At 36.5% G+C, this 26,848-nt stretch overlaps 1 protein-coding gene across 1 annotated transcript; it reads left to right on the top strand.

Moving 5' to 3' along the window:
* The first annotated feature begins 1,321 nt into the window (after positions 1-1,321).
* Positions 1,322-20,163, top strand: crispld2 (cysteine-rich secretory protein LCCL domain containing 2). Its single transcript, XM_046858376.1, has 15 exons — positions 1,322-1,601; positions 3,454-3,813; positions 5,868-5,986; positions 6,747-6,879; positions 10,511-10,626; positions 10,978-11,078; positions 11,500-11,658; positions 11,887-11,947; positions 12,034-12,100; positions 12,202-12,332; positions 12,467-12,510; positions 12,609-12,681; positions 14,066-14,141; positions 16,786-16,916; positions 18,109-20,163. The coding sequence occupies exons 2-15, from the start codon at positions 3,559-3,561 to the stop codon at positions 18,158-18,160; spliced, it is 1,518 nt and encodes a 505-aa protein (XP_046714332.1). The 5' UTR covers positions 1,322-1,601; positions 3,454-3,558; the 3' UTR covers positions 18,161-20,163.
* Positions 20,164-26,848: the final 6,685 nt, after the last annotated feature.

The raw sequence follows: 26,848 nt of genomic DNA, 5'->3' as shown, positions 1-26,848 counted from the left end.
TATGCAGCTGGAGTTTTATTTTAGATATACTTTCAACACACACTTTGTTTGTTGACACCTGGTCATAAGATGTGTATGTTTTTTTTTTTTGATCATCCCTTTTTACATTTAGTCTTCATTTGCTGTTTTTAATAACGTCCAAACTTCTGGGAAGATGTTCCACTGGATCTTGGAGTGTTTTTGTTTAGATTTGTGCTCATTCAGCTACAAGGGAGTTAGTAAATTCAGCTACTGATGTAGGGTGTGGAGGCCTGGGGTGCAGTCACTATTTCAATTTATCCAAAAGGTGTTCAATAGAGTTGAATAATCTATATAGCAGGCCACTCATGATCTTCCACTCCAACCCATGTCTTTATGGAGCCCACATTGTGTGTCTCCATTTTTGTGGCTTTATTCTTAGCAGGTCTAAGCAATATCACAATGAACTCACTGAACGCTTTTCTTTATCACTATAATGGCTAAAGATAGACTCACATTGCGCACAATGCCTCTAAATACCACAATTAATCTCATTTGTGTTAAGTAAGCCATTCCTGCACCCACAGCTTTTGGGTGATGGTGGTAACATGGAGGCCAACAATTTTGACAAACCGAAAAATCTGGGATTATATAAAATCTTCAACAATACATTACTGTGAACTCAGTAATCCACAAACCAGCTCAGAACACAGTTGCTTTTAAACAGAAACAGTGGGATAAAATGAACACATATGAGGCATAAATACATGTACTAATTATTAGAAAGCAAAATCTGGAATAATAAATATTAAAGATATTACAGTAATATTAGAAAAACATTATATTTAAGAACACTTCATTTCGTTTTTTTGCAGTCTTTTAAACTGATAAAGCTTTCTATTAATTTGCATTTATTTTATATTTAAAATCTTTGATTTCTGGAACCCAATATATAAATATAATATCTGCACCTTTAGAAATAAAGGCCCTGAAAGTGTTTTACAGCTATTTTGGAAAAAAACAAAAAAAAACTATGGGAATGATCGTCGAAGTGACGGAACACTGAGCGCTTGGCTGAGAACATGACGTCCTCACAGCTATTTTTTATACCCTGACCCATAATGACAAGCCGGGCAAAAATGATTGTGATCAGTTATTGACGTACAAATGATCCAGTAAATCTTGATGGCAGATTTCCAGATTTAGAGCTAAATGGAGTTTAGACCAGGGTCCAGGAGGAGCTGAGAGCAGCTGAGATGGGATGGACGGGGCCTACGTTAATTTACGCACTGTGCACATCATTCGTCAGATGCAGAGGCTTTCCAAGAACATAGCCTTCCTCAGAAGGACCTGAGGGGGCGTGCACAGACGATGGCATGCGTAGCTCAGCAACTCCATGTTTTTTTTTCCCCCGTCCGCAGTTTTTTCTTTTTTTTCACTCTTTTCTCGGGGTCTGTTTCTCTATAAAAGGTGCTGAATGCTGAGGACATAGTCAGTGGGAATAAGAAAGCGCTGCAGTGTGTAGAGCTCCTCAAGCCTGCTGGAGTAAAGAGCTGAGAAGGAGGATTTCAAACAGGACACAAGGCTCAAATTCAAACATCAGAGAAGAAAACCTGGAATTCCTGTACGGATAAACCAACTTGGTAATGTCCATGCACTAGACTTTATTCAAATGTTAATTTCTTTTTTGCAGTTCAGACATGCGTGTGTGTGTGTGTGAGTGTGAGTGAAGTGCTTTAATGTATGCATGATGCCTCTAAGTACCATATTCACATCAGGTGAACTGTGTGATGCTGCATAGGGTGTACACATGAATAAGGCTGGAATTTTGCACTTTCTGAGTTCTTAGCCAAAAAAGCAAGAGAGATGAAGAAAAGCTGCACTCGCTTGCTGGTTGTGTGGTTAGACATGTAATAAAACTCTCAGGTATTTCAGTGTCAGCACTCGCCCCATGCCGTTCAAGCACATGCAGGAACAATTACCGGTTATTTCTGTGTGTGTGTGTGTGTGTGTGTGTGTGTGTGTGTGTGTTCAAGGTCAAAGTTTTTGTTATTTAATAGAGCTATAGATATTTTTATCAGAATAATTAATGATAGCTTTGATGATGATGAAGATGATGATAAACACTTGGACGCTTTTGATTATGCATCACTTATCCCTGGTCTCTAGAACACCTGTGTGGAACACTGATAAAATATTTAAGTATGAGTGTGAGTCTGCCTTTTTCTTTCTTTCTTTCTTTCTTTCTTTCTTTCTTTCTTTCTTTCTTTCTTTCTTTCTTTCTTTCTTTCTATAGGGTGCATTGTCAAGTGTTTTTTTACAGATTAAACTCTGGGTGCATATAAGTGTTTGTATATATGTTTGTAAGATTTTGTGTATTTGAGTGCATGTCTTTCATATCATGGTTCCTGATAAGGACAGGAACATCTGGAAATTGTGGAAACATTTGGCTGTTGGACAAAATGTTTTTTTTGGTTACTGAGGTTTAGATTGGGGTTAGATTTTAGTGTAGCCTAGCATTAATTATAACTGTAAAAGATCTTCTGATGGATAGTAAGACGTGGGTGGGTGTGTGTGTATATATATGTGTGTTTGTGTATGTGTGTGAGTGTGAGTCAGGAGAGGACAGTGAGGGAAAGGGGTGTGGTGGTCTGGTTTTCACAGAGGACTGTAGTTGGAGCGGTGACAGTGTATTCACACAGCTGAGGTGTCAGACCTCAAACCTGTGGAAAGTGAGAGAGAGGGAGGGAGGGAAAGAGAGAGGCGAGAGAAGGAAAGAGAAAGATGAAGCTAGGACTTTGGCTCCGTTCTGTCTCTTTCCTCTCTCCTCTGTATGCTGGTCTGCATACTGATTGAGTGCTGTTTGACTAGCAACCACATATTACGTGACATGATTCTTTTTCTTTACAAGCTCTTTTAAAAGATTTTATTCAGGCTTTCTTTTTCTTTGGATCTTGTCTAGCACTAACGTCTCAAACTGTACCCAAGGGATTATTTAGTGAGTTCAAGAGTTTGTGCCAGTCATAGCATTGGATAATGCATTAGCAGTAGTCTTCTAATTAGAGAGTGTGTATCAAGTGTCAGTGCCTAAATAGCTCCAGAGATTAAAACAGGCTTAAAGTATAAAAGATAGTGAAGGAACATGAAATAATGGCAGAGACTGGCAAACGACTTAAAGTTTGGATTGATGAAATGTTACAGGTTAAAGGGGAAGAGAGTAAGAATAATGTTTACTGTTTCTAAACTGAATTTTCTATTAATAATGTATAATTCTATCTATCTATCTATCTATCTATCTATCTATCTATCTATCTATCTATCTATCTATCTATCTATCTATCTATCTATCTATCTATCTATCTATCTATCTATCAAAACACAGCTACTGTATAAAAGCAGAGTTTGTGTTTGCATTTGAAAAGAATGTGATTGATAAATTAATTGCATTTTTCACCGATAGGTCTACTCTTTACAGAATCCCTGCTCTGTTTTCAGATCACTCTCCATCTAGAATTTTGTGAGCCCTATCTGTGCTCTACCACCACCATCACCACCTCTACTATCATCATCATCATCATCTCCACCTCTATCTCCACCGCCATGTTCAGACTGCTGTATCTCGTCCTGCTGCTATCAGCCACCCATTTGTCCTCCAGCCTCTTCCTGCCTGACTCTCCTGAGCTTCACCGACTCTTGAACCGCTTTGAGAATGAGCTGGAGGCCAACGTCACAGCATCAACATCAGGCTCACGTGTACGCCGTGCCATTCCCTGGTCAGATCGTGAAGAGATCCTTCTCCTGCATAACAAACTGAGAGGTGGTGTCTATCCAACTGCCTCTAACATGGAATACATGGTAAAGACGCAAATACAGTGATTTATATTGACATGATGTATAGTATGTGTAATAACTTAAGATGAACACAAACTGCAGCATGTACATGGATGGTATCCAATGTAGTTTAGACGTCAGACATTCGATTCAAGTCGACTTTTCTAAACATCAGCACTGAATTATAAACAGAGCTAAAATAGTCTCATGCTGGCTGCCAGAGTTGGGCCTCTGACGCAGTCAACTTTCTGAGGAAAATCTCTTGAGGGTTTTACATGATATAAAGGTTATAAATGTTTGGTCCAGTAGTCATTGTGAAGACAGCTCCATTGCAAAACGGTGGATGCTAAAGAATTGGCATTACAGGAATAATTCCTTTCAAATTAACCTAATTTCTATCTAGTAGATCTGTATAATAGTGTGTGATTACTATTAGCAAAACAATGAGAAGAAAATAATAAGTTTTTTTACATTATATGCTAAGAAAATGGAACTGCAAATGCTAGCAATACATTATAAAGAATATCCATTTATATTAGCCTTTAAAGTTTAGTCTACACCGCTAACATTAACATGCAAGCACGGTTTTGCAAGCACATCGATTTAAATTAAAATGAGTGCTTGGTTTTAAGCATGTAACAGTTCTGGTGTAATTAAGTGTAATTTAGCACTGCTTTGATACTACATTTAGCTTAAGTTAATTGGTTAATGGAAGAAATGTATTGCAAATGCTGCCTAAATGAATTACTGTTCTTATTCTGGTGTGCTTGGTTTAGCACTTTTAGAGTGCATGGTTTTGCCAGGTTCTGGTGAATAACTGTAAGAAGTGCACCAACACCTGGACACTATACAGGGGTTATGGAGTGTGTGTGTGTGTTTAACACCACACTGGAAATTTACTGAGTCCTGCACAGCTTTCCTCAGATGAACAAATGTATGTGTATATGAGACTTCTTCCACTGTGTGTGTGTGTGTGTGTGTGTGTGTGTGTGTGTGTTTGTGTGTATCCATGGAAGAGATGGAAACCTCCTCCCCGTTCTTCTCATGTGAAGAAATAAGCCAGAGAAATGTGTTTCATTTATCCTCAATTGCAGAGTGTTTATAGTGGACCTGAGCCAGACTCTGATGTTTGTGTTGCTTGTAGTCTGTATGTTTTCCTTTTTCGTTCTCATTTCCCTTCACATTATGGTGTTAGCTTTCGTGAAACAGCAGAATGAAATCAATGATTTGGTCAAAAACTCAAGTGTATTTACACATCCTTTGTGTATCTGTATTGTTGTAGGCCTAGCAATGTTTGAATTTTTATTTTATCAAGAATAAAATTGGCATATTTGAAGTCTAACTATTTCATTACAATATGACTTGCACTTGAAATTTGTGTCCCATTCTTATGAATATTTTATGCATATTAAATTAACATTCTAATATATTACAGTAATCCCCCATTTATCGCGGTGGTTACGTTCCAAAACTGCCAGAGATAAACAAAAAAACGTGATAAACGGACGCCACCCTAAAAAGGCTATTTTATGTATACAGTAATGTACTGTATTAACCTTTTACTTCATTTTATAATTAATAATTATATTTTTATTAATAAATTTCATTATTTCAACATAAAGCTCCATAAAAACAATTACATATACGTTTTTGGGTCTATCGTGCTATCCGGGACCGGAAAAATCAGTTAAACAAATTAGTTATGTATGCAATTCTGCAATAAACTGAGGGCACGAGATTCGAACCGCTGTAAAGCGGGGGATTATTTTTATATAATGCTAATCAGTTATTTGTTGTGAATTGCTTTTAAACGTAGTTTTTTTTTTTTTTTAGATCCTTTAGATTGTTTTATTATTATTATTATTTATATATGCTAATGAACAACCATCTGTCAAATCACATTATATATAAATATATATTATTTTAATTTAATTTAATCAAGAGGGTGTACAAACTTTATCTTTTGGACTTTTTATTTTTACTTTATTGTTATTATTTAACTTATATTTTGTACAAATATGTGCTTTTGCATTAATTATTTACTCTGTGTGTATGTGTGTGTGTGTTTGTGTGTGAAGATATGGGATGATGAACTGGAACGTTCTGCTACACACTGGGCTGAACAGTGTATATGGGAGCACGGACCCCATGACCTGCTTAAGTCTATTGGACAGAATCTGGCAGTGCACTGGGGCAGGTCTGTGTACACACACACACACACACACACACACACACACACACACACACACACACACACACACACACAGAGAGAGTGTGTAATACAAACTGTTTGCAAAGAGAATGATTCACTTCACTGACATTTGGCTCTGCAGTGACAAAGTTTCGAAATAATTGGGTTTGTATTTATACCGCTGCTGAGTTTTGGATTGTGATTGGTCAGAAGGTGTTGATTAATTTTCAGCAGCTCTGGTAGTAGTTGCAAACTCCAGGTGTTATTGTTTCTAAAGTAACAGCTTGCACACAGGGACTGCACTAATAAAGTAATATAATAAAAATGTATAATTATTAATGTTACATTTATTTTTGTTACATTAATAGAAAGAGTCTACACTTTCATTTTTTTTTAGTTTTCTTATGCAAAATATGAGAGCTTCACACTACAAAACCTGTAGTTTGTGAACTCCACCACCAAACACCCTCCCACACACACATATACACACATATACACACACACACACACACACACACACACACACACACACACACACACACACACTGTCAGTGATTTCCTTAGTACCATATAAAGTAATGTTTACAGTGTGTGGAGTTGAATAACTGTTCAGGGGAGTGACAGTTATTTACCTTGGAGTGAGAAATAAGAACAGATAGAGGACCTGGGTGTGGTTGTGTTCTGCAAAAGAAATGAGGTTAGGAAATAAGTTCTTGGCAGGGTTCTATTAGGGGGTTCTTTACTGATTTAGTGTCCTGTCCTTTAGGTACCGTTCCCCTGCCTACCATGTCCAGGCCTGGTATGATGAGGTGAAGGACTACACGTACCCATATGCCCATGAGTGCAACCCCTGGTGCCCTGAACGCTGCTCTGGACCAATGTGTACTCACTACACACAGGTGAGGGGGATTGGGGATAAACACAGGGTTTCTTTGAGGTCCATAAATAACTGGAAAAACACAGAACATTTTCATTAGGGAAGTGCAACTTTGCAAACTTTCTATGTTCATCGTGAAATGTAAGAAATGTTAGAGAGATTGTTAGAGAGTGTTAGAGAGTGTTATTGATGTCATTATGCAAGTGAAGTTTCAACCATTGCAAAACTGTTGTCTGATTATCAACACTTGAGTACAAACCCATCTGAATTACTGAACTTCTTTTTAAAAATATGTCAATATTGTTTTACCAAAATATTTCATCATCTGGTGCAAAGGCATGACATTGAAATATTACAGCAGCAAATCCTGAGCTGATTAGATCCTGCTGGGAAAAATGAGTCATTGTTCATCAGAACAACATTTCTTCTTGAAAGCAGAACAATTTTGTGAATTGTCAAATTACACATTAATCAGCTTGAAGTGTTGATTTAAGTGCATTTATGTGTGAGTAGTCATTCAATTCAACAGATTAAATCGATAAATGTAATGCTCCTCATGCATTCTGGGTGGTTGTCAAGCATTAGAAACGGTTTTGATGTTCAGAATCTTCTGTAAACGAATCCTATTATAATGCTAAATATGTGTGAAATAAAATGCTCGCTAGTAACAGCCTGCCTTAGTAACATTGTTATAAGATCACTTCAGGAATATTCCTATGGTAACTCCTCTATTACAAACAACCTTCCCTATTTTGTTTAATTGAATTTTATTAAGGAGAGACAGAATGAACCAATCATCACTAGGTAATTTTTTTTTCTTGCATTCCCATTTCTATTTGAAATCTGTGCTCTGAGTGTAAGAAGTGAACCAGTGTAATATTTCTTAAATGATGGCACAAATAGGTATAGTAGTGAAAGAATACATTTCTGAGGATTTTGCCTGAGAGATGTAAGCTAAATTTTTTGTTATTAATGACATTAATTGAGGGACATGATGTCATTTGAAAGACTGTTTCAAAAGAGATATTACATAGGGAATGTTACAGGAGGTTTTATTAAATGAGGAGTCTTGGGAGCTCCCAAGTAGGTTAACCAGAGATCACAAGTTCAAATCCTGAATATATCACAGCCAATTATTGCCAGAAGTTTAAGACAGTAAGATTGGGAGGAGTCACATAGATTCTCTCTCCTATCTGTCACAGTGACACTAGACAGACATTAAGGTTTATCAGACACAACAAAGAGCTAATGTTGCATAGATTGGCAGCTGCTGTGAGAGAAAGAAGGCCCCTGTTGGGATGGTGCAGGAAACAGATTGAAGGAGGTTATATTTAAAGGACAACATTTTTTTACTAGGATATTAAATGTCTTAATACATGAACACACTAACTGAAATGTCAAGGGAAAGGATAAGGAAATGTGCTTCTTTGACATCTGGGATTTAAATATATTTCACCTTTATAAATTGTGATTTCTCATGCTAAATTTTAAACTATCCTGAAGTCCTTTTTTTCAACTCAGCATAGAGATATAGAGAAAGTGAAAAAAAAACTTTATCTTTGTAATGAATGAATTACAGGAAACGACAGAGAGGCTGAAATCTTTACAGAAGGACAGAATGAGCACTGGCACTGTATCTTCTCAGACTTTACTTAGCAGCTGTGATGGATTTGTGAAAACAGTCTCCCACTGAAATTGGGTCACAAACATCTGGAAACTCTTTTCTGAATCCTGGAGCGATTTTTTTATTTGACCTGAAAACATGTGAAGATTTAAATAATTTAAATAAAACACCCTGCCCTATCGCTTTCTTACCTTCTCATACAGCTACTGTTCTCTTTTGTTGTTTTATCAGTATGTTAGTCAGCTCTAAAATTGGAAAATGTCAATAAATCCCGTTATCATAATAATAACATGCTGTACAGTGCCAGTATTAATGGTACAGAAATAAATAATGTGTTTTGTGCTAATTAATCAGGGTTGTCTAAAGACCTTTTATTAGTTATTTTCCCATTCATTATGGCTAGTACTGTTTGCTTGTTGTACTGTGCACATAGATATCCTCAGAATTAAACATAACACTCATCCATTTCTCTGTTTCTCTTATTATTAAAGATACATAATTAAACATTATCATGTTTAAAGATCCACTTATGGTTAAGTTGTAACCTCTTGGCAGAGGCACCCAGATTCTGGGTGAAAATACTTTAGTAGTCGGTACTCAGTAGTTAATCATGATGCCACTGATCTGAGCCGTAAAAAAGAGCTGTAAACATTAATAATCTTCTGTCATATTTGTGGTTATAGAGCTTGTACTCTTCTATTTAGTCATTTTAGGAGATAACAACGAAGTTTAATTGCTGCATTTTGTAGGTTTCTTGGGGGTGCTATGGTATTTGAGCTTGATGTTTTGCTAAAAAATGTGGGGCTTGACTGGGTTAAATGTGCTCTCTCTGTCCCTGTTAAAGGAAGTACTAAAACAGAGAGGGAGAGAATCTCTCTCTTTTTCTCTCTCTCTTTTTAACCACTGCTCTGTTGGACTGCACACAAACCCACTGTGTAGTTTTAACTGTACATGAGTGAGAAAGCGCTGAGTCAGAAACTCCATTCATTTACTAGTAAAACAGTCCTGGCCCAAGCAGTTTGGTTGCACTGGATGAACTCCTTTGTGCATCGTGTGTTTAGCAGAAAAAAGTTTTAAGATCTAAGTCAGTGCTTCATTCACCAAGGTTTTTTTGTGTGTGGAAGATGAAAAAGATTGTTTGGGCTTACAGCTCACAGGTAGCGGATACTGGTCACACACGTCTGCTCTGAATGAAAGAGCAGTCTCTTTTTAGAGCCCCCTGCATACCCACTGATCCAGATGTGTTTGACTTAAACAGGGTTGGGGGAAGGACCTAAAATGCAAGGAAAGAAGTCAACAAACCTTTCTCACTCTGTACATTGACTGGGAAATGGTATCCAAATAATGTTGATATTACACATTCATTGATAAACTTTCACATTTGAAGTATAGTAAAATATTTTTGCAGATTAGTTTCAAGGGCAACATACTTTTTCTTTTACTCTCGTGGTTTATTACATGACTGTGCATTTTCACTCCCTTATGTGACCAGAAAGACCTCTTAAAAGTAAAAAGGAGTAGCTTGTTAATAAAAATATATACAAATAAACATTCACTGACATAACATAGCAGAATGCCTAAACAATTTAAATAATTTATTCAATAAAATACTTATAATACTTTGTTTTAATATGAACAAGTGAACCCTTTAGAGAAAACAATGAGTTCTTATTTTGGTGAGGTGCAGCATTTTTTGTAGATGTGAGGTTCATTATCACTCTCAGTGCTCAGGCAATATTTTAAAGACTGAAAGAATCATATGAGGACATTCTCAGCCCTACAGATTTAACACAATGTAGTGTGTACTTCAGTTCTACATAATGTTTCATGCCTTACTCTAGATTGCGATCAAAACATAAAAGTTTTACTTCCACTCGCTGATTGTTATCTGTAATAGACAAAAGCAGCCTTGATATCTGCTAGAAAGCCAGCTGAAAAATAGCACTAGGCCATTTTTGATGGCAGCAAAACGCCTGTGTTTTGTATTGTGTAGATTGTTGTGTTTATAGATGTCTCTGGTTGCTTGCAGCTTGTCTGGGCCACCAGCAACCGTGTGGGTTGTGCTGTGCATGTGTGTCCAAGCATGAACGTGTGGGGGGAGACGTGGGAAAACGCTGTCTACCTTGTGTGCAACTACTCACCAAAGTAAGTCGAATGTTCACTCTTTAACTATTTCCACTGACATTTCATCTGTCCACAAAAGCATAATTGTATAAAATAGATCACATATTCCTGGGCTCTTTAGGCAAAAAAGGTTGAAGATTTCTAATCACAATTAATCCACGTAGTGGGAAAACAGAAAAGTGGCTTCAGTAAGAAAAAAATGTTTAAAGATGATTATTTCCAGACTTTTGTGAGCATTTAATTGCTGGTTGCTATTTGGATTCTTGAGAACCAGACTTTCTGAATGAACATTAAATGCAATTCACAAGCAAATTATAAAAGAGTTTCATGATCTGACCTATGGTTTTGACCCGACTGTGCTGTCTCCATCAGGGGAAACTGGATTGGGGAGGCGCCCTACCAGCATGGACGTCCATGTTCTCAGTGTCCTCCCAGCTACGGAGGAGTATGCAAAGACAATCTATGCTACAAGGGTAATTTTTGTATATATATGCAAGTCAGAAATGCTCCATAAATCATCCTACTCTAAGGAACGGGTTTAATCCAAGAGCCTGATGTTGGATATTTAAAGACAGCTTGCAATTTGCTACAAAAATGCTACAATTTCATTCTTTAAAAAGACAGAGATATACAATAAAGTTTTATTTTTGATCAGAGTGGTCTAATTAACAAATATTTGATTAGAAACCAAAAGTAATTCACAGTGAATAAAAAAAATCAAAACACGTTCTATCATCATACTTGCTGCAAAAAAAAAATAAAAAATACACCGGTGAAACTCAGCTTCATCTTGTACGATGAAAATGTGTAAACATGTTATATGAATATTTGTGCACCATAAGATACTTCAGTTTATTTACTACTCAGTGGTTCTAATTAACATGCTTCTTCCAGGAACCCCTCAACGCCCTGAGACTCCAGACATGAATGAGGTGGAGAAGCCTCAGGTTCCTGTGCAGGTGGAGATTACTCAATCCAAACCTGTTACCAGGAGTAAACCTAAACCTTCTACACCTAAAATGTCAACAACACCTAAGAGCAATCGCTTCCTGAGTAAGACCTGCTAATTTATTTATAATGTTATACAAATAGGAGAGTGGTAGCTCAGTGGTTAAGGTGCCGGGTTACTGATTAGGGGTTCAAGACCCAGTATTACCAAGCTGCCATTCTTGGGCCCTAACAGCAAGGCCCTTAACCCTATGTGCTCCAAGGGATATTTCATATCTTTGTTATGCAACTTTTTGTGGGTGGGCCTAACATGTTCTTTTTTATGCACTGCAGCTCAAAACATCAAGTGTGAGACAAAGATGAGGGATAAGTGCAAAGGCGCAACCTGTAACAGGTCCGTTATATGATCTATCCTCAAATGTTTTTAATAATCAGAACTGTCTAAATCCACCAATTAAACCCTGTGTGCACTTTCTGCAGGTTCAACTGCCCTGTTAACTGTTTATACAGCAATGCTAAAGTCTGGGGCACAATGTACTATGATGTGGTAAGTCTCTCGGGGCCTTCTTATTGCACATTAAGCTTTTTTTCCATAAATCTTGCATTCTTTTTCAATCTAAACATTTTTTTCTTCTTTGATTCTTCCAGCAATCCAGTATTTGCCGTGCTGCGATACATTACGGGGTTATTGATAATAACGGAGGCCTGGTTGAGGTCACAAGGAAAGACAACGTCCCGTTTTTTGTTAAAGCCACAAAGAATGGCATTGAGTCTTTCAGGTACAAGTGATTCACATGATCCCATCACACTAGTATACAATTTAAAGCCATTGCACAAATCAATACAATTAAAGTTTATGCTTAACTGTTTGAAGTGATGTCTTAAATAAATTGCTCCATTTTCTTTTCCACAGCAAATATAAAATTGCCAATGCATTTGTGGTAGCACAAGTGGAAGGTAAGTGAACAGCATTTTTTATTAGTTAGATATTGTGTATTATTTGTCTGTTCTGCATGCAGAAATGTAACTTAAGCACTGTTTATGCTGCTTCACAGTAAAGTCAGTTGACTGCTACACCAGGGTGGCTGATATTTGCCCCATCAGCAGCCACCATTCCACCTGCCCAAGGTAACAGATCTCTATTCTGCTGTTTATATATATATATATATATATATATATATATATATATATATATATATATATATATATATATATATATATATATATATAAATATTTTTTCTGAATATATTGTTATTGTACATTAGGTAAAAGCATTTGTAATTCCAAGTTATAAGCAAGTCAGCATATGTAACTTATTATTAAACACAAGCAAAATAGTTATAGTACATTCAATTTTAGATTCTGTATGATTTCTGGAATGTAATTGGTCAGAAGTTGCTGATTCTTGAAGTTTTAAAATGGGAAGTTTTCTTGAAGTATTTATGGCAGGAGTTTCCAGTGTCAAAGATTTTGATCTCTAGGACAGAGGAGTTCACGCTTCCTTGCGTTTTTTTCAATAATTTAGAGGGTTTTCTATTTTTTTAGAGGTCAAGTTTGAAGTAATTTCAGTGGTAAAATTACTTTTTTTTGCATTTATTTTAAGCTGAATCCAGTCTTGGTCACACAGGAGATTTAGAGTCCACACCCATTTTGTTCTTATACACAACAAAACACATACTGTATTTTTTGGACTATAAGCCGCTACTTTTTTCCCACGTTTTGAACCCCGCGGCTTAAACAACGAAGAGGCTTATTTATGAATTTTTCCTGGGATTTTCCCGGTTTCACAAACTTCAAGCCAAAAAACTGAACCCCATAACATTAGACCAAACGGAATGAAAAACCGCACCTCACCTCTGAGCTGCACGGCATCGAGAGGAAAAACGTTTTTTTAAACGCACAACGATGCCAAAAGATAAACTCTCGAGAGAAATAGTTGTGAAAGGAAGGAGGAAGACAGTGAACAATGACTTTCTTGGTAGACTACTGTTTAGATACAAGCCGTTGAAACGCGTTGAGTCTGGGTCAAGGGAGAGCTCCCTAACTGCAGTTGCAACAGAAATCATATAAGCACAGACAGGTTTCCAAAACTCGTGCTTTTTTATTTTTCTTGGCAACAGTGTTACGGGTTAGTCAAAGAAATTTTGAAATGAGCATCAGAAAATAATAAGGACATATTCCTCGGTCTTGCACACACGCAGTAATACCGGAAATGCGGTGGCATGCTATTCCCAAAATGCCGCTCTGCTCTTAAAGGAGCCACAAAATATTACACCCGTTACACCGTGTAACAGACACTGTCTTTTGTTAAAGCCTGTATAAAGTTCATTAGTTTCAGTGTAGAAACGGCTTATAGACAGGTGCGGCTTATTTATGTTTAAAATAAAAATCTTTGTCAAATTCAGTGGGTGCGGCTTATATATGGGTACGCTTTATAGTCCGGAAATTACGGTACACATTTCAGAACAAAAATATTTTTGTTTATTAATTGACTTTTTTATGCCAATTCAGGGTTCAATGCCCAGCCAGCTGTAAGACTCAACCTTCATACTGGGCTCCAGTGATTGGCAGTGGTGTCTATGCTGACGTAAGTAGCTTCTCTCTGTGTTTGGGGGTTAAAAGGAGGGTTCATTTAATGCAGACCTTAAAAAATATAATAAATGATGATGAACATTATAGACATAATTGGGAAAAAGAATTATATAAAAGACTTAATAAAACGTACTAATTTCTTACTAAATAAGACTTGAATGCTGTTATATTTTCACCTTCATACCAAACGTGAATATGGTTAAAATGTGTATAATATGGTTTAAATGTTGCCATTAGTTTCAAAGTGAATTCCATTCAATCGTTCATGAGCTCAAACTCTAAAGCCATGCCAAAGAGTCAAACTGACTGTCTCTACTGCCTGAGATGAAACAGACACTGTTTACCATGCCAGTTCACTCAGCAAATATGTAGGGCTTGCAATTCCTTGCCATATGTTCTTTATATCATTATTTAATTTTCAATCATCTTCTGATACAATCACAGTAAACAGATCAGCTGTTGCTTTAAGGTGTAGACCAGGTGATCCTTTAAAAGCATTAAAAAATGCTACAGATGCTATATATATATATATATATATATATATATATATATATATATATATATATATATATATATATATATATATATATATATATTAGTTAATTATTTACTCATTAGTTACATTTGTCAATAATTATTTATTGATAAGAAATTTCTCTTTATGATATCAGATTTTATTATATAGTATTATATACGATTTTTGTTTTTCATCAGGAACAGCTTATATAGCAATCAAATCATATCAAATCAAATCAGTAGCTGTCAGTAAAAATGTCTGGACTGAATGAAGTGTTTGATGATTCGTAGCTGCTCTGGAGATTGTCCTCAGCTGCCCTGCATCCTTCCCTGACTCGCTGATCCTCGTTGTCTGAAAGGGATAAAGCTCTAATAGACTTATGCTTGTCTGAGACATTCACATTTGCTGGAACTGAACTTGGACACACTCTCTGCTGCATTTTGGCCTGTTTATCACATTCCTCTGTCAAAGCCCTGGGTCTTTCCAGCTGGCCACAGATCAGAGCTCTCTTCTGGGACTGGGACACAAATGAAACTCTCACTCTTTAGTTTCTTTATGCTACTTTACACTTTAAATGCCATGTTTAAATGATATATTTCTCTTGGATGCTGGTTCATGGTGTACATATTGGGCACATTTTTTTTTTAAACACAGTGCTACAGTAGAAGCCTGATTTGGGGTGGAATAAGCTTGTATAGGATTTTGCTGTCCATAAATATGATCTACAGTTTTGGACATGCAGGAGAATGACTGAGTAGTTAAATGAAGGAAAGATAACCATCCACATGCTTATGATATGCATCCATTATATAAAAAATATTAGGGATAAAAGTATACAAAATGAAATAGCAGTGTAAAAGAGAATTCTAATGTTCATACATTCAATTATTCATCTGCAACTAGCACTCATTTATTTTCAGTAAGCATCAGGAAAACAAGAAAAACTTCAGGGTCTCTGTATAAAAAAAATCTCTATATATCTGTGTAAAAGATCTGTTATTTAGATATGCTGCAAATAACATATTATTGTCTTGCCTCATCATATATATTTAAAAACTGGATTTGATTTTTTCCTATAAACCTTCTAAACGTTAAATTACATCTTATGTCCTAAATATATATATATAAAAAATTATTGCATTCATATGTGGGCCACCTGTGCCTTGGTGGGGAAAAGGAGGCTACTTAAAGACTGTTTTACCTGCTTATACGGTGAATTTAGACCCAGCAGCCTTCACCACCTCCACTTGGAAGGTACTCAGATGAGTGTTGCTTTAGACTCCAGACAAGAAGTGTATGTTCTTGACTGGTCTAGCATTGCCCTCACCCCTGTTTAGCTGGTCATATGATGTCATCTGTCTGCGTTCTGACACACTGAGATCATCTATTTGCCTTTAGAAGGTCAAGTTGAACTGAACTGGTCTTTCAGTATCTATGGATATGGTCTTTTGTTTCCATTGCACAAACACAAAGGATATATTTTGCTGGATTTTATATGCACTCAAAGTCAGGAAAGTGTGAAGACCAGCAGCAAGTGTGGAGATATTAAACTGTCGGCCTGAAGGTCATCGTGAACATCAGCGGGTGTAATGAACTGGTGATGACTCAGCTTTCGGGTACGAATCAGAGGAGACTAAATTAGACTTTTAAACGGTTAGATCTTTAGAGACCTCCTGTGAATATGGGAGGCAATCAGATATGACCTCACATGTCAATGTTAAAATATACAAGCTGTATTCAGCAGGCAGTTTATTATTTTTTGCTGCATTTACAAAAGACTGGAACGATTTCCTTTTAATTATGCAGGCAAAACCTTTGACTCACTTACCTGAAAAGATATTATGACTGTACCTATGCAAAAAAAATCTATTATATAACATCACCAGAACGGGAAACAAAATCTTAGACAAAGGTAAATTAGATATGCAAATGAAAAGAAAATGCTTTGACTCCAAAACTGGGAAAATATAAACAATCAGAATCATGGGTAGGATGAGAGTTTTTTATGAACTTACAGGAATTTTGTGAATGACAAGTTTGCATTCAGCTTGAAAAATTGAGTATTGAGCCGACTCTGAGTAAATGGTACAGCTGTAAGATCCTCCAATTGTATTCTTTACAGAGCTCTAGTATCTGCCGTGCCGCTCTCCATGCTGGTGTGATCAAAGCTTCAGGAGGATATGTGGATATCTTGGCTATGGAGAAGAAGAACAGCTACACAGGCAGCCTGAAGAATGGCGTCCAGTCTGAAAGGTACCTGCTCATTTCTTTAATTTTATGGGTTTTGCTGGAATGAGTGTATGTGCTACTATCCATAACACATTAGTGGGGCTTAAAGTAACATGTGGATGGACCACACACACATCTTTAGCTCACTCTAGCAATTCTATAATGTCTTCAAAATGCTGCACCTAGCAAAACTGACTCCAACTTTGTGGAATTGAGGGTGGACCCCAACCTCTTTCTCACATGATGCTAGCCACCGCTTGCATGAACTCTGCCTCATTAACAGGAAAATAATCACATGCTCTCTTGTTACCTGCCCAGTCTCCTGTCATGGCCGGACTCACTGGATAATTACAGCCAATCTGAAACTGAACGCCTTGTTTTTGCAAAGTGGTGCAGCTTGAAGGCCACTCCACTAATGATTTCATAACAAAGCAATCACGCCAAGCTCAATAGTCAATAAGGCATGTTGGAATAAAAAGGGTCTGTCGGTTTAAACAAGATTGTAACATGATTACACTGCAAGTATATCAAAATAAACAGTATAGAAATATACCTTACCACATGCTGTATATCACAGGAATCATGCATCTCCTTGAAGAAATAATTCTGCTGTCAACTTCACAGACACTTCTTATTAAAGCAGAGTTAATCATTCAAATTCTAAACATCTTAACTTGTTACATAAAGGATAGAAAGTCAAAGAAAGTGTCAAGAAGGATGATCATTTTTTTTAAACATTTTTTAATTACATTTGTGTCAAAACAATGCATAATCTATATCAATGGTTCTCCCATATAAATGAACAAAAATAAGTGCCGCTTATTTAAAATGTTTTCATTATTCAAACAAGTAAGTATTTTTTTCATTCCAAATGTTCCATCTGTTTTGGTTTAATCTGAAATATTGTAAACTTTATTAACTTCAATAGTGCTGGGCTATGGGTTCTATCGCATGTTAAAAAAACATGGATATTCCACATTAAAGTGTAGTGAAGTAAAGGGTTCCTAAAATGAAAATACTCTAAATAAACACATTTATAAAAATGTACTTAAATACAGTTACAGTAATAGGAAGTAAATACTTCCTTGCTGTTCACCACTGCTAGTTAGCCAGTTTCAGCCAGACTGGTAAGAACATTGTCATGGTTACTCTGTGCAAATAACCTGAGCAGCTTTTTTTCACCATAGTAGCTAAGTGTTAACTGTTTCTTTTCCAGTAAATCCCAGGCACAGGGCAGGGCATTCCGTGTCTTCACCGTACGAGAGTGATGTGATGATAGACAAAGGGTCTTTCATACTTTTCAAAGAGGACAAACAGTCTTCTCATCAGGACAAAAACATTTGTCTACCAACTTTTTCTGGAATTCTCTCTCAGTGTGAGAGTGAGGGGACTCACATCACCTCCATCGTCATCTTCCATTCAGATCATTCCCCATATCTTCTTAATCTTTTTTAAATGTTTTTTACACGCATGTGGCTGAAAAGACGGTTTGCCAGCAGTGCTGGTTTTTTAATATATAGTCAGTAATTTTATGATATTTTACAAAAAGAATTTAAATATATTGATCACACTGTATTTAATCAACATTTTTTTTGTACTTTCGTTGTGATTTTATTTTTGCTGCACTTTTCCACTCCTTGCTTGCATTCTGGGTTTTTTTTCATGACTCCGCTCAATTTATATAGTGCAGGGTGGCAGGCGAGCAGGCAGCGGGGCTCAGCATCTGGGGGAAAAGCACATCACCGTTAGCTTTGTTCTTATGGCCAGAGGAACCTTCGTGAACTGTGGGGAAGACAGATTCTCTATGTAAGAACTGGAAAGGAAGAAGGCAAAAAGGCAACACTCCAAAAAAAAGAGACCTTTCCTCTAGGCTTGTCTTAAAGCTTTCCAGAATCAATAACATTTAAAAAGTTTCACCCAAGGTACAAAAACAATGAAGAAGCCTTCGAGAAGTCAGTGGAGAAAAGTAAACACAAGCTCATGTGAGCCGGATATCTGGCTTGGTAGCATCCCAGCTAACATTGAACTGTCCATTCTGATTGGTCGTAAGGTGTTGATTTATTTTCTATTACAGCAGCTTTGACAGTAATTACAGGTTTTGATTAATATTAATGTGCTTGCAATATTATACTGTCTTATCATATTACACCAGCTGTAATGTTCAATATTTTATTACAACCACATGCCCCGAAGTATCTGATATCATATATAACATCAAATAATGTATCATTAAAATCAAATCCTAAAATGAATCAACAATAAATTTCTGATTACCTTACTACAATTAAAATACTTGTTGCATTACCTTTGTTGAAATGTTTGTAAAACAATGTTTTAGAAATCCTTCAATAAACACTATTTACACCTCAACTTTAAATAACCATAAATATTATTCTTAGTCAAAATGCTTTTATTGAAAGCTTTAAAGTTTCTTTTGCATCTGCCTGTGTAAAAAAACATCTCTTTGGCCAATATGTCCAAAACACAGCGAATGCCATGATTTGCTTAAGCTGTTGAATAGCAATGCACCTTAGAAAATCAGAAAAAAAACCCCAATCATGTCAGTTTTTAATCAAATTCCTGCTTTCACAATGCCCCCAAAATTATGTTTTTCCTACATGATATTTAAAGAAATGTATTGAAATACTTGGAATTCAAAAGCATACTGACTGCGAAACTGATACTAATATAACAGAGCTTTTAGCTGGATTTTGTTGCAATCCAAATTTAAGATTTAAAAGTAGTTTAAAAGTAGATACTTTTGTTCTCTATGTTTCTTATTTTGTTCTCTGTCTTCATGTGCTACCTCAGTCCTTTGCTACAGCCCAAGTCTTATGTGGGGTTTTTAAGTATTTTGGGGGAAACTATTTGTACAGATTTTTAAACTGTGTAAATATTTTTTTTTTTTGATTTATGACTGTTTTTTTAAAAATAGTTGTGGATGCGAAGGTATGTTTTCTATGAAAGTATGTTTTTATGCTTTTGTATCTTTTTTATTATTACTTTCTGTTTTGTTTTTTTTTTTTTTCATTTTAATGTTAAAAAACATAAGTGGCAAATTTAGATTTCTTTGCATATAATCTTTTGATTTTTAATGAAAAAGCTGCATCAGAACCTTGTACATTCATTAATGAAGCAACTCCATGGGTTGTGTTGGAGTTGGATTTGGGTGCTTAACTCCAGATTATTTTTTTTCACTTGGCATCACTTGCCGCAAATAGTGAAAGCTATTTTTGCACAAAATAATAAAAAAAAATACAATAAAGTTTAACGATAGTCTTGGTCGATTTTTTTGCAACAACACCATGCCACAATGAAACTCACAACAAGCTTGTTCAAATTCAGATTTTATCGGTCACATACATAATTACACAGAGTACACAGCTCTGTTACATAAAATAATATGTAACCAAATTTTATATGGCAAAAATTAAACGTTAGAGAATAAAACATGAAGAATAAATAAAGAATAAAAATAAAATATAGAGCAGAAGAATTTTCTATACATTACGCAATATAACAACTGAACCTTTTTCGGAAGAACGACGGGTCTACATCGCCCCTGTGGCAGCCATTTAAAACATAGATAACTCCTCTTTCAAATGGTCACTGACTCATATCATGACGATGTATTAAAGCAGACAAATAATACTATATGCAGGATTGGGGTATCCTAAACCCAAGTATGGAAAACACTGTACATTCAGGACCACCCAAGCAAAGATGGCTAACCTTGAACACCACTCATAATCCAAGAATACACTTTTTTTCTTGCTGTGGATATAGCATGGAACAGTGCATATTAAAACAAATGTCCACATTGGCCTGAGTCACAACAGCAGTACTGCAATAAAAATGAGGCCTCTTAACAACAGAATTCTGAATGAAAAGACATGTGAACGGAGTACAGTAATGGTTTTGATATCAAATTTATTTAAAAAAAATAATAATGTGAGATTAGTGCTGCAAAATAATTACTACACTCTTCAGAGTTATTCAAAAACTACCGTGTTTCCACATATCTGTAATCAAGAGCAAAGTGATATTAACTTGGCTGAGTGGATATTTCATTTGGCATTAAAGATGTAGATTTTACAGAGACAGCACGTGTTTGCAATCTTAAAAATTAATGTCTGTAGATAAGAATTCAACAGAATAATTACTGAAATGTCAGTATAAAAGTATCACTTGCAAGATATTACAGACTGATGATCTGCAAAAAAAACCCTAAAATACATTTTTCAAAATCCAGTCTGGATCTTTGGAGGAATTTTGCTGATTTACTGACTGTCCCAGGAAACTATTATATTATAATATTCCAATGCAAAATATACGGTCTGTCTTGGAAAATTTTAATAAACAAACATGTTGGATGAAAGAACTTTGGAGCCAAAGAAATTGCAATAAATTTAAAAAGAAATGGTTAGATGTAAAAAGTGCAATCTACCAGAGTTCTAGAAACCAAATGTTCCAAAGGCATTTAGGTCACATTAATAAAATGTTTAGGTTATGGAAATTTTTTATCTATGTATGGCCCATTGACGCAGCTCTTGTTCCCTCAGGAAACTAGTGATGTTCCCTTTCAGGAACTTGAGCTGCGTCGAAAACGCTTTGGGAACATGTGTCTAATCACTCCATACTGAGCAGTACCTGCCTAATATGTCTGAGCAAAAGCTCCTGATAATGAATGCATACTTTCAGAAAATCCCATAACAAAAAGTTCTGATCCAGCTGCAATTGCACCCTAAAAATCTTTGAAAGCACATAAAAAAATTCCATTCTACATCAAGAAATGGAGCAAAAAATTTAATTATGTGACAAATCAGCATCTACTGAATTACATTTTTCACAAAGAGGTGAGGCATTCTGTAAAATTCTAAAAACTGTAGTTTCTTTATAGAATATTGTAGTCTGTGGATGACTTTAAACTGAATGAGGCAGCGATTAATATTCTTTAAACTTGTCTACCAAATCTCCTCATACATTGCCACTCCTAGTTCTTTCTCCTATTCTTCCTTAAGAAAACTTGTTGAAGGAGAAGCAAAGGATTGTAGCAGATCATAGATTATAAGTACTACTTCCTTTACACAGATCAAGACACTTATCAATAATTGAAAGTGATATATTATCCAATGAAGGTGTATGAGCAAGTACATAATCAAATAATCTGAAAACAGTTGACTCTAGAGGAATTAAAAAAAGTGTTTATTTTTTTAATCTGTTTTCAGCTTTAAAGTATATTTTGAATTATGATACTGTTATTGAAGTTAGAATGATGCAGTGTTACAGGGAACAGAATCACTGCTCCCAAATTGTATGGATAACACTGGTCACAGACTATTTGGAGAGAAATTGGTGGATTATCCTGATCATGCAACCACACTAAAATTAGAATTATGTAAGACGCCCAGTAATAAAGACATAAATCTGGAAGTGTAAAGCCTCCCTCCTGTTTAGGTTTACAAAGATGTGCCTTTTTGATACTGTGATTTTTATATCCTCACAAGAACGTGAGAATTATCTAATCTAATTGTTAAAATAAGGATTCAGGTAGAAAGATTGTAACTTTATTGAATACATACAATATCTGAGGTAAGAATATCATTTGAATTGCATTCATTCAATTTAAACAGAGAAATTGGGAGTGCTCTCCAAAATTGTATATTAGCATGCAATTTTGTAATTAGGTTTTGATTTAGAATTAGTTGGCCTCTAAGAGCAAAGAATATTTACTGGTAACTACAGTTCGATATGCACCTTTTAAAGGATAAAAAAATTAGGTTGTTTTCAATTTGAAGATAGAATGCTCTAGGATATCAGCCATGTTATGAAGTTCAACAAGAAAAGTGGCAAGGGATAACTGGCTAAATATAGATAGGTGAGCCCATTTGTAACAGCAACTGAAGGATCTGGTATCAGAAGGTATTAGAAATGTTAATAGTTTGTCTGATCACATGGCATAAGTCTTTCTTAGTATCAGCTACGAACTCGTTTTTCTATGTTTTAATAAAAACTGTTTAGGTTCTTGAAGGTCATTCTGGATGAGGTGGATTGACAACTAATTAAAACCGGCATGTTTACCATTTTTATTTCACTCCCAGACAGTATTTGCTAATTGTCAAGGTATGTAGTGTTCAAGATGAACACTACATACCTTGATGATTTAACCTGTGCTGTCCTGACAGCAGTTTGTACATGACAAGATGTTATAGACAATTTCACAATGCAAGTGATAAATGTGAGAAGACCTTGAGAGTTAGTTGAGAGGTTTGAGACTATCTACAAAGATAGTCTAAAATGTTGTAGAAAGGATTTAGGGGACAAAAGAAGGGGTGTGGGTGCTGAGATTGCTGAATGAAGGTAGTTGCACAATCATTTATGGATAAAAACATGGTTTTCTTGTTAATCTCTCAAAAATCTTCAGCCTTTAGGGAGGAAAAGATGACAGGGGTGTGCTAAAAAATAAAGCTTTTTCACCATAAGGCACTTTATGTTAGATTGTTATTAATTAACGTGTATCCATGCTGTTAGTAATTTACAGAGCACACTGTTGGCTTGTTATATGATGAAGTTGACAGTGAAAATCAAAGCCCCTCTGGGCATGTTAGCTGTCATGCCAGCATTATGTCCATGAGTTAATGAGGCCACACTGCTGTGAACACTTCATAAAACAAATTCTCACGTGTGTGTTTGTCTTCAGAATGGAAGAACTGCTGTGACATTTGCTCATCCGGCTCAAACATGAAAACATGCAGCTGTGTTTACATCAGCCGAAATAAATTCATTTCCATAGCAGATTAGAAAATGGTTCTTTACAAGAGCCCCCATATACCTCAAATTATTGAAAATCTCAGTTTTAATTAAAATCTCAGTTAGTTTCAAAAAGGAACACATTACCATAACCACAGCAGTTGTGTTATTTATGCCTTAGCATTACAAGTAGCTAACATTACATCATGCACACTGCAGGATAATGCACACCAAATGTCTTTATTGGGAAGGAGAAGTACATTTACATTTACATTTGCGGTATTTAGCAGAAGTACAAGTGCTTTGAGTCTCTAGCAATGAATACATCTACACTGGTATGCTAGATTACAAACTTAAGATAACTAAAACTCTTGATTTTTACAAAGCAAACTTGGAAAATGCTAATTTAATTGTTTCAGGAAGAGGTAGGTCTTCAACCGTCTTTTAAAGACAGACAGGGACTCTGTTGTTCGGACTTCTAGGGGAAGTTCATTCCACCACCTTGGTGCCAGAACAGAGAAGAGCCTTGAAGGATACGTACATCTTCCCCTGAGAGAAGGCGGTAACAGTCGAGCAGTGCTGGAGGATTTTAGACAGCGTGGTGCAGTGCGAGGTGTGTCACTGAAGGTAAGATGGTGTTGGTCCATTTTTCACCTTGTAAGCAAGCATCAGTGTTTGAATTTGATTTGTGCAGCTACTGGAAGCCAGTGAAGGGAGTGCAGCAGTGAGGTGGTGTTGGAGAACTTGGGCAGAATGAACACAAGTCATGAAGCTGCATTTTGGATTATTTGCAGTGGACAAATAGCGGTCAGAGGAAGACCGGCCAGCAGTAAAATGACAAGAGACTGAACAAGCACCAGGGCAGCCTGTGTGGACAGATATGGTCAAATCCTTCAGATATTGTAGAGAAGAATTCGACAAGAATAGTTACCCCAAGGTTGCAAGCAGTGACTGAAGGGGAGAGCAGAAAGTCATGAAGAGTTAAGAAAACCCATTTGAGGCTATAACTTTAACAATAGAGTGGTTATAGAGGGAGAAAAGGAGGGGACCAAGTACCGAGCCTTGTGGGACACAAGTGGTGAGTCTCCGTGGGGCAGATATAGACCCCCTCCATGTTACCTGGTGTAAGCAACCTTCCAGGTGAAAAGGAAACCATTCCCATGCTGTTCCGCAGATACTGAGGCTCTTAAGAGAGTCTTGTGGTTGACTGTGTTGAATGCTGCTAAAAGATAAAAAAGGATGAGGACAGATGACAGCTTGGCTGATCGAGCAGCATGCAGTTCCTCGGAAACAGTCAAAAGGGCCGTTTCTGTGAAATGTGCTGCTTTGAAGCCAGACTGGTTTCGATCACGGAGGTTGTTTTTTGAGAGGTAGACAGACAGGTGGTTAAAAACAGTGCGTTCCAGAGATTTAGAAAGAAAGGAGAGAAGTGATACCGGTCTGTAGTTGTGGATGTCTGATGGACCAGAGCAGGTTTATTCAAGATGGTAATGACCCTTGCTTGCTTGAAGGTAGTTGGCACATAGCCAGATGTAAGGAACCCATTGATAATTGTGGAGATGAAGGGCAGGAGATCTTGTGAGATGATCTGAAGCATAATTAAAGGGATTGGATCAAGAGGGCAGGTGGTGGGATTGCAGAAATGGATGAGTTGCAGTATCTCATTTCCTGTTATGGTTTGGAAGATTGACAATGAAGGAGTAGAGGATTACTGGCTGTGTTGTGTAGTCATTGTTGGGGAGGAAGTGAAGGTCTGGCAGATTTCCTTAATCTCATATCATCGAAGGAGGCAAAGTCATCAGCAGTCAGGGAGGATGGAGCAGGTGGAGTAGGGGGGTTGAGTAATGAAGAGAAGATGTTGTGGAGTTTACGAGGATCTAGTGCAGAGGCCTTGAGATTTTCCTAGAAGGCAGTCTTAGCTGAAGTCACATCCAAAGAAAATGTGGTCAGGAGTGCACGGTACGATTGTCTGCATCAAGTTGTGAATTTTTCCACTTCCTCTCTGCTGATCTGACTTATAGCCGATTTCTGACAGCCAGGGTGTGGGACAAGAAGTCTTCTTGGGTTTTGTAGTCATGGGGCAGAGGAGGTCCATGGTTGAGGAAAGAAAGGAGAGGAAGGAGTTAGTGGCAAAGTCCAAGAGTAGAGAGGAAAAAAAGTCAGTGTCGGGAGAGATGAAAGAGTACTTTTTTGTAGAGAATATTTGCAAATAGTTTACACATAACTCTATTAGAGATTCATGAATAAAGCCTTATCTAATAAATAGTACTGCATCATAATGAAATTGCTCATTGTAGTGTTACACATATTTTCTTCAAATCCTTACAATGTTATGAAATATAGTATTCTTGGGAATGGTGGCCCAGTGATTTAATACTTCAGTGTACTGAACAGAAAGGGAAACGTGTAATCCCACCAGCACTAAGCTGCCTTGTCTGTGTTACTGAGCAAGATTATTAACCCTCACGGAGGTATACTCTCAATAATAAGCCTCCTTGTATTAAAAACATCAGCCAAATGAACAAAATGTATGCACAATACGATTAAGCAGACATATATTTCACATACCAATAACAAACCAGGTATTCTGCAAATGCAAATTTGTCATTTACAAGTATTGGCAGGCAATGCATTTCACACCTAGGCCCTCAGTTGTTTCTTACCTGAATCAATCCTGACAATAGCAACATTATGACACTATAGCTATGGAAACCATCGATATTACACTGAAACAAGTATGACAGTGCTCAGGGTTGAGCAAAGATACATCAAAATGTATATTAAAATAAAATAATAAATACCTTAACTTTATGTGTATCAAAATAAACTACAAAAAACAGCAGCCACACCATGTATCAAAATAAACTACCGTATTTTTCGGACTATAAGCAATGAAGCGGCTTATTTGTGGATTTTTCCTGGGTTTTTCCCGGTTTCACAAACTTCAACCAAAAAAACTGAGCGACATAACATTAGACCAATTAAATTTCCGAACAGAAACGAAAAAACGCACCTCACCTGTGTTCTGAGCTGCACAGCTTCAGGAGAAAAAACTTCCACACGCGCACGACGATGACAAAAGATAAACTCCCCAGAGAAATACAGTGGTACCTTGACCTACGAGTTTAATTCGTTCCGTAAACGAGCTCGTATCTCAATTTGCTCGCACATCAAATAAGTTTTCCATATTGGAAATACTTAAAATG

Source organism: Silurus meridionalis, chromosome 9, assembly GCF_014805685.1.
Source record: "Silurus meridionalis isolate SWU-2019-XX chromosome 9, ASM1480568v1, whole genome shotgun sequence".
In the NCBI taxonomy this organism is placed as follows: Eukaryota; Metazoa; Chordata; class Actinopteri; order Siluriformes; family Siluridae; genus Silurus; species Silurus meridionalis.
The sequence above is the reverse complement of the archived record's forward strand: the minus strand, read 5'-3'. Positions and strand labels throughout refer to the sequence as shown.